This window comes from Geospiza fortis, unplaced genomic scaffold, assembly GCF_000277835.1.
Source record: "Geospiza fortis unplaced genomic scaffold, GeoFor_1.0 scaffold12, whole genome shotgun sequence".
NCBI classification, from domain to species: domain Eukaryota; kingdom Metazoa; phylum Chordata; class Aves; order Passeriformes; family Thraupidae; genus Geospiza; species Geospiza fortis.
In genome coordinates, this window is record NW_005054323.1 from 2,984,493 (window position 1) to 2,993,922 (window position 9,430).

General features: G+C 37.4%; 1 protein-coding gene across 1 annotated transcript in view; it reads left to right on the forward strand.

The window, feature by feature from the left end:
- The first annotated feature begins 3,035 nt into the window (after window positions 1-3,035).
- Window positions 3,036-9,430, forward strand: part of PRUNE2 (prune homolog 2 with BCH domain) — a 102,587-nt gene continuing 96,192 nt past the window's right edge. The window contains 3 exon segments of the mRNA XM_031056878.1: window positions 3,036-3,135; window positions 3,593-3,795; window positions 5,052-5,215. Of these exon segments, the coding sequence (XP_030912738.1) occupies window positions 3,785-3,795; window positions 5,052-5,215 (175 nt within the window). The 5' untranslated portion in view covers window positions 3,036-3,135; window positions 3,593-3,784.

Below are 9,430 nucleotides of genomic sequence, written 5' to 3' on the forward strand. Positions count from 1 at the left end.
CACTTCAGTTTCTCTATTAACAGAAGGAAAAAAAGTAGAGAGAATGTCATTTTTGACTGGAATATTGTAGTTTGATCAATCACTGCAGTTAACATGTCCTGATCAAAATATTTACAAACCCAATTGCCAGTATGTTTGAATATATCAGCTGTTTGATGCAGATGGAAACCAGTAAATGCTATTTTTACTGCACTTACATAAAGATGCAGTTGTCATACTAATGCTTTTATGTATTAATAGACAACAAAACTGGACAGATATGAGAGCTTCTTCATAGTAAATATCTGAGAATCAGATCTCTTTAAGAAGTAGCCTGATGTTTATAAATCTCTTTCCTGAGCACAGTAAGTGAATGTTAATCTATGCAGCTCTGATGTAAATTGAGTTATCCTGACTGATGCCATCTGAAAATGACACATAATTTCTTTAATGCATTTTATCCCAGTCATCCAGTGTTTGTGCATTTTACAATTTACCTTTAGTCTTGCTAAACAAAAACTCATCATCATGAAGAGAAATCACTGATCTGATATGTAGGTTGATTAAAGAGTTCTACCTTCATCATTAACCTCCAAATTTTTTTGTAATTCTTAGAGAAATTGACAGTTCATGTTTCCTCTCAAGTTTAGCTGTGATAGCTGCAGGAGGTAATCAGATTTTAGTCCTGTTGTAGCTAAGCCTTACTGGGCTTATGGATCTTTGTCTTCTGGTTTGTGATCTTCTCTGCCCAGGTTTTTGCATGGAAAGACCTGTGAGAGGAAGCCTTACATCCATGTGCCTGCTTTTCCTGAAGAGGCTGATGAGCCTGCAGTAGACTAAGCAAACTAGTTGTATCTGAGATAGTGGAAGAGGAAGCAGTCTCAGACATGTAAGATAAGCAGTATGCTTGGATGGCATACATGCATTTATGCACAATGTATAATGGAGAGTATTTGGAGGTTTATTATTACTAAATAATAATAAGATGCTAAGAAGCCATTCATTTAGCTGCACATGGGGAAGTGAAATATTGGTGAAATCGCGTATCTGGGATCTGCAAGAAGGGAAGGAGAAGAGAAACAAATTCATCTCACTGAAGAGAAAAGCAGGAAAGGTGGGGAGAGAGGTATTGCTAGTTGCTGTCACTACCACAGAGGGACCTTGAGAGGCTTGAGAGATGGGACTGGGTGAACCTCATGAACCGCAAGGCCAGATGCAAGGTGCTGCACCTGGGCCAGGACAATGCCGAGCGCAAACACAAACTGGGTGGAGAGGGACTGAGGGCAGCCCTCAGAAGAAAGACTTGTGGTTGTTTGTGGAGAAAAAGTTCGTTATAACCCGGCAATGTGTGCCTACATCCCAGAAAGCCAGTTGTGTTCTAGGCTGCACCCACAGCAGTGTGGGCAGCAGGGCCAGGGAGGGGGTTCTGCCCCTCTGCTCTGCTCTGTGAGACCCACCTGCAGGGCTGCATCCAGCTCCGGGGTCCCAGCACAGGAAGGACATGGAACTGATGGAGTCCACAGGCAATCTGTTAAGTCAAGCTCAGGGCTGGGGCAGCTCTCCTAGGAGGACAGGCTCAGGGAGCTGGGAATGTTCAGCCTGGAGATGAATGCAGTAGGACCTTTGAACCACATTCCACTGCCTAAAGGGGAAATATAGGAAAGCTGGAGAAGGATTTCTGACAAGGATGCGTAGTGATAGGACATGGCCTTAAACTGGAAGAGGACAGGTTTATGTTAGGTGTTGTGAATAAATTCTTTACTGACAGGGTACTGAAAAAAGGATGACCTCATGAGCTTTATTTTTGTTCTTTATCATAGCAAATCAAGCAGAAATGCATGCTGCAGAAGAACATGTTAGAAAAATTATATTGAAAGGAATTAATGAAGACTGTTTGTTGCTAGTGAAGACTTAGAGCATAAATGAACGTATTTGTTCTAGTCATTGTATTCTTCAGTAAGCTGTCTTTCCTGGGAATGGAGGGAATATAGGGAATGGAGACTGTCTCCTGGATTTATTACCCAAATCTATTCTGATGGCTGTGTTCCATTAAAGGAAAGAGAACCGAAGTTTATTCCATATGTTCACGTAGACCTAAGATTAGACATAGAGAAAAAAGGTTAGCTTAAGAAGAATTGCACATTTATAATCATTAAGGGTAATGTAATAATTACATGCTTCTGTGGAAAGATTAAAATTTTGATGCCCAGAATTCCAAATAGAAATAGCAGAAAGTAAAACAAAAATGGCCACAACAAGAATGTTTACTTTCATGTGTTTGTTTCTGAAATGTCTCTTAGCATCAGTCACATATGTTTCACCAATTAAGAAGCACTGAAAGTAAATAAACTGTAATGTTTCCATGCAGCTAGCTTGACAGTAATGATGTCCACAAGAGAAAAACTTAGTCTTATATTTTATGTGTGTGATTGTGAAGAAGGTAGATCCTTCCCTCCAATACTTCGCTTTCAGACAGTAGGTTTGTCTTCTCTTTTCCTGTTGTTTAGAAGGCTCTTAATTTTACTGAGTGAGAACAATTCAAAACTCATAGTACTTCAACTGTGTTCAGCTTCTGAAGATTCAGGGTGAAAGGTTACTTTATTTGCTGATTTCAGCTAAGTGAAGAAAAAAGGGTAAAATTAAAATTACAACTTGCTGCATATTATTTGCTGTGTATTTTGTTTTGTGTATTTCTACACTCTTTTGGACTGTTTTTCTAAATGGATTTGTGAGATGTTTTGAAAAGCTTTTCCCTGTGTACATGAAATTGCTGCTTATCTGTTACTTACCTGTGAAAGGGACTTCTGTCAGATTCAGACCTCATTGGATTCTAAGCTATGGTGTCTTGTGAAATTTAGTTTTTGGCTTTCTTGGGAGGTCTGAAGGCAAGGAATGTCCTTCCTGTGGAGAGGAAGTCCATTCCTTCAGTCCACAGTGAAAAATGCTACAACTGAGTACAAAGCCTAATATTTAACTTGTCCTTTTAACTTTTCTCATTTGACTTTTTCTCATTATTTCCACTTATGGCAATTGTCTTCTAATATGTTACAGAACAGGAGCAAATGTGTGGAAAAAGTCCATGTTGTTCTTGGGAATAAACCCTGTGATTTGGATTCACTTATTTCTACCCTGGCCTACGCCTACTTTCTGGACAAGGTAATGGAAAAATTGGACTGAGTGGTCTTAATTCACTTTTTCCAGGTTGTTACAGACATCTTATTGTTAAGTCAATTGTAAAAATATTTTTCCTGGACAATGATGTTGTTATTATCGAAAGTGAGTTTTTAAAAGATGAATTATCAACATTTCTTTCCATACAAAAATGAATGAATGGTTATTAAATGGTTTATTGAATAACATGAGAAAAATCAGTCCTGTGATTCATTCCTTATCCTTTTCCTCTCCTGATTTCCCAGGTGCTCTCTAAGAGGCAAACAGTGACAGGTGAAGGGAAAAAAAGTGTGAAATACCTCTTTTTTTTTTTCTTTTAACTAAGTGAAGGGGGGAAAATCTGAAACAGAAAATCTAGGCTGTACGTAATTGCTTACTCTGTTAAAATAGCATCCTGATAAAAGACAGGTCCAATTCTCACAAATGCACACCTATGTTACAGGTCAGTCCTCCTGATGTTTTCTGCTTACCTGTGTTGAACATACCAAGAAAAGACTTCAGCTACTTCACTGAGACAAGATTTATTTTGGATGAGCTGAAAATCCCAGAGTCATTCCATATCTTCCGAGATGAAATCAATTTGCATCAGCTGAATGCCGAAGGGAAATTGTCTTTAACGCTTGTAAACAGCAGCATGCTGACAAGGTATTGCGTTTTACGTGCACTAAGGTGGCTTACGTGAGTTTGAACTGTTTCAAAAATTACGTTTTTTCTGTATTAATATTGTTATCACTATGTTAACACAGACCCAAAAAAAGGAACCTAAGATGAATTTTGTCTCCCTTTATGTTGAGTAACTGTAACAAGGTGAACGGTCATCTTTGCATCACTTTTAATGGAACTTCCAATTTTAAAAACCTTGTGTTTTCACACCTCTTAGATTAGATATTTTAATTTAGTTAAATAGTCTGGAGTTTCCTGTGGCCAGTAGATAAGAGATCAGAGGTTTTTTTCTGCTTCTTAGTTAGCTTTCCTTTGAGAATCTTATATTGATTTGCAGGTCCCCACACACTAGGATATGTGCCGTTAAGATGGCTGATGGGTTATAGTGGTCTTTACCAACTACAGCCTTTCAAAAGGCTCAGAGTTAATGTCGGGAAGATCATGGTCCGGATATCCATCCTTAAAAGGGACCATTTACAAGGCCATTGTGAATCTTTTATGAAGAGCCTCTTTATAATGGTCTGCCTGTCTTCCCCAGAGTGAAGGATGCTGTTTACTTCCAGCTGTCCTTAGGGTTTCATTTAAGACAAGTAGCATCCTATAGCTCCATGGTATTCTGAGAAGTTTATAGATTAGACTAAAAGTAGGGAAAATCTGAAGAAAAAAATATGTGTGGATGTCATAGCTGTTGATGTGTTAAGTGCCGTCAGCTCAGTGCATCATTCACCCCTCACAGCAAAACTTATCTGTAAGATCTCCTTTTTGTTTATTACTGTCACTACTTCTGTTTCTTCCTTCTGAAGAATTACAATTAGTATTTTACTATTAAAATTAGTTTGGCTTGGTTACTACTATTGTAAACAGAAACATAAAGTATCTAAATGCAAAAAAAAAAATTTTCTTGTAAGTTTTCAGAATATTCATTTGGGAAGATCCTAAATCTCCTCCATATAAAGAAGGCTGTTTTCAGCACATGCAGAAATACTTTTTTTCAATAGTTTTTAATAAATGTTGTACTTAGTGATGTATCAAGCAGTTAAAGAACTCTGAACACTTAATTTAAGAAGCGCAGATTTGGAACCTCTGTGACATCCTTTGGCTTTGTAGCAGATTTTAGGTAGCTATAACAATGCCGTCATAGTCCAGAATTAAAAAAAAAATGTGTTGCACTTTCTTACTGAGTTGTCTATGTAGCTATAAAGATAAATATATGTATAACTTCTGAATTTGCTTGATAGTGAAGATAAAAGTTTGGAATCAGCTGTTGTCAAAGTCATCAATCCAGATGAGCAATGTGACAAGAGCCTGGAGTTACAAGCATGTTCTTCCTCTTTAGTCATAAAAGAGATTCTTCAGAAGGCACCAGAGTTAATCACTCAGCAACTGGCTTATCTCCTCAGAGGTGAGAGATTACTCTTTATATTAAATACTGAAAGGTTTTATGAGGGAGTAAAGAGTTTGTTAAAGAGTAACATTATATTGAATATTAAAAATGTGCATTTAAAAATAGGCATGAGAGGTCTTTGCTGTATCACTAGACAAGAATATTAAATGAAGCTGTCGACATACCAGCTGGGTAGCTGGAAAAGCTGTGCAGTTCGTTGATTCCAGGGGCATTGTGGACAACAATATGGATTGGAATCTAATATTTACAAGTTAAAGCTTCTCCCTCCCAATGGTTGTACTTTTTCTTATGGAATGATATTTTAATGGCATGATGCAAAACTTTTGCTGTTTAAAAACAGTGTTACCAAATCTGCATTGTGTTCTCTATTTCTTTTGTAGTGTATGCCCAGCAGAGTACAAAGTGGGGGTGGGCTTCAACAATCAGAAGTATTTTCTTCTCTGTCTTGGAAGTTCATAATTTATATTAATTTTTTTGGTTTATTTGCTGCATAGAACTTTCCAGCTGGAAATAAAACAGGTGTTGAAAAGAACAGTCACTGCTTTTAAGTTACTTACTGTGTTTTAATAATTTTCAACAAATTTTATAAGTTTTAAGTTTTAATCATGTGAAACTGCTAAATGTCCTTTTAAGAAATTAATGTGGGCATGTTTAATGAGGATTAGAAAAACTTGTCTAAATTTAGACTTCAGAAGCAATGAGAATCTTGTCAAATCATTGTACTCGTGATAACTAATAAACATGTTACAAGAAATCAAAAAGATTAATTTTTTAAAATATTCCACAGAATAAGCATTAACAGTAACACAGCATTTAGCCTGCCCTTACAGTATCTTTCCGTGCTAACAAGCTTTAGTTAACTTGCTATGAAGCATTTTTGTAAGCTCCAAATTTCTGTTGAGTAGCTCTCCAGGAGTCTAAGCAAATGACCAAGCATAATAATTGGTTTTGGAGGCAGAGCAAAAAAAGGGTTTTTGGGGAATATCAGGATACTTGTTTCTTAGTGCAGAGTCAGAGGGAGAGGTCTGAATAATGTTCAAGAACGTCTTCGACTACTGTATGTGGCTGTGTCAGCACGTTTTGTGCCTCTAATATGTATCCAGATTAAAATTAAGTGCTTTTATTAGTGTTTGCATTAGAGATAGCACTTACAGTTTTGGGAAATATAGTTGCTCATTCTAATTTTTTTTTAATCAACGAGTAATTACATTTTGATTATTACATTTGGTAGAGCAAATTTGTGGAACTTAGTGGATAAAAAGTCCCTGCATACCTTCTTTTGCATGGTATGAAGTGACTGGCAAAGCCTAGGGAACAAAACACAGCTACACCTGAGACTTGGTGCTTTTCTACTTTTCCCAGCAGCTCAGGGACTGGTACAGAGGTTGCAACAAAAAGGTTCTATTGTGTTTTTCACATTTTCCTATGTTACTTCCAATGTAAATGTGTATATGGTTAATTGTCTAAACTTCAGGTGAAGTTCAGAACAGAAGGCCAAATTAAAAGTTAGAGTGCTAAGAATTAGGATTTTATTTTCATAAAACTGCTGTTGTCTGAGTCTCTGAGCTGGGAGACCTTCTTTCATTTTCTGACTTTCCAGTGAGTATTTTGTTAGGAGACTTTTAAGATAAAAAAAAATCTCATGTTTTAGTAATTATCATGCGGTGACCAAGGCAGCTTAATTTGTTGACTGTTTTTGAAACTTCTTTTTTCTTACCGTCTGTTAGCAGTTTTTAAATTCCAATAAAAAGGCAGATGTTTATGTATATAAATTTTACCTTTGAACAAACTTTACCTGCTTGTCTATGTTAAAAAAAAAACAATTCAAGAGAAAAGACATTTCCTGTGAAACTGAGCATTACTGATTTAGGCATTTTTATATTTAAAGATATTTTTTTTTTAGGTGAATGCTTTTCTGGTATCTTTATCTCCTTATCAGACATTATACAAGCTAATTCTACCCTTGGGCTTTTGAGTAGAGCCTGCTTGGACAATCAGTGTTGTACAGCCATATTTGCCTCAAGTTAGAGTTGTGCTGTCCCTGGATTTGTGCCAGAAGCAAACAATTACAGAACCTGCCAGAGTCCTGGGCCTGTATTATTTTATTTCCCAAGAGATGTTTATGAGGGGACTGTTGCCAAACTCAAGATCCATTAAACTGCTGAATCATTACATTCTCTGTTGCAGCCAGCTGGCAAGGATGTTATTCTGAGCATTCACTGTCAGGTATCTTGGGTCAATGCGCTCTCAAAAATGCCTCCTTATGTTTATTTGTATAAGGCCTTGAAGGATGCCACAAGGTGCAAACCACAACGTGTAAATATAGACAGATTTCCAGCAAGAGCGTCAGCAATTTTTTAATGTGAATCTTTTGTTAGTGATGAGCTGCATAGTTGAGGTCTTTTCAGGCCCTGTTGGGGCAGTCTGACTTTCAGTAGAGAAGCTTAGCTAGTTATTCTAGCCACCCAGACAAATGTTAAGAAATGCCTGTTTAAGGACTTTGGGAATTAGGCTAGTATTTTTTTTTGTTTTGTCTTGTACATTGATCAGATGGTTCACATGCTCCTGCACTGATGCATCCTTAATATATATACCTGGAAGAAAGGATCATTTTGGCCTGCACCAAACACTGCACTTACTTGGACTGACACTTCTTTTTAATGTATAGAAGCAGGTTTTTTTGGAGGCAATGCTTTTCCTCTCTTTTTGCCAGTGACTTTTATTCCAGTTTCATTGCATTTCCTGTTAATTACAGTAAAGATTGCTTAATTGGATATATTTACAATTTTGATTTGCCGGTTTGTTTTTTTTTTGAGGGGGGGCGGGTAGTGTGTGAGGAGTGTTGTAGTATACTTTCCAGTAAGGGACTGTTGGTTTTCCCCTTTTTCCTGTCCTTTATTTTTACAGGTTATGGGACAAAACCTTGACAGGAGAAATGCCTATATTTTCATTGTACTGTTTCTCTCAGCTGTAAACTTATAATTCAGGAGATGCTTGTGCTGTTCTTAATGTTTTCCCAAAACGACTTCTGCCTTCATTAGATCATGTTTAATATTAATGCACAGCAATTGCTTTTGGCAAAACTAATGCTTCGCTTCCAAACTGCTTTGCAAAAAAATAATAAAATGCACATTTTTAAGAGCCTTAGCCTATTTTCTAGTGACCTCTTCAGAAAAAAAAATGTAGTGAAGTGTGATGTACACAAGAAATAATATTGAATCTTGTATTGCCTATTATATTTTTTTCTCTGCTTGTAAGCAGACAGCAAGCCACCATTATGCTGTCAGAAACCCTAGGGGAGTTGCACCAACGCTCAGTAAAATCTGCAGGAGATTTCTGAGACCGTGTATTGCTTTTACAGCAGGTATTTATAAGACAGCACATGACTAAATGGACTATGACCTCTGGTCAAGCAAAAGTAACTTAAGTGAACTCTTTTTCTAAACTACCTGGAATCTTAACCCTCACAGGAATGCTGAGGCTCCCTGGGGGAGAAGAGGTATGCCATTCTCTCCTGGTGATGAGGGGAGTATTGAAGACTGATCATAGCATTAAAGGACAAGTAAATGTTGATCTTGGGGCTTGCTGACACCCTAGTAATTTGAGAATGATCCTTTTCTGGCTTTCATCCTAGTAGAAAAGTTATCAGTTGCAAGCACTACAATTTTGGTGTGACTAGCGACAAAACCAGAGCCTTTTAGAAACCTTTCTAAGGTGTCTGCCTATTGTGAATGAAGGTTACATCATGTTGACTTCCAAACTGGTGAGCTTGGGTGGATATACAACTCACACCTCTTGTTCTTCTGCATTTTCCTGTATGTTTGTATTGGTCTTACCCAAATATTCATTCCCTGAAGCACACGCAGCTGTGGTAAAAGTTTCAAACGTATATCTGAGGAGGTTCTGTGCAGATGGACTGCCTAAGTCATCCTTATACTACTGGGGGGCTTTACAGAATATTCTGCAGCCTTGCTTCAGTAGGTGATGAATTTGAGCACATGTTGTAGATACAGCACTTTTTCTGGAGTCTCCATTTCCTTTGTGTGCGCATGAGCAGTTTCCCTCACTGTTTCTAGAGGAAGAAAAAAAAGCAGAAAATTGCTGTTGCTAAAATACTTTATGCAGCCTGGTCCCTGAGCTGCCATTTATCCAGATGTAGCTCTGTGCTGACTGAAAGTGTACTTTAGGGTGTCTCAATCATTCTGGTCGCCA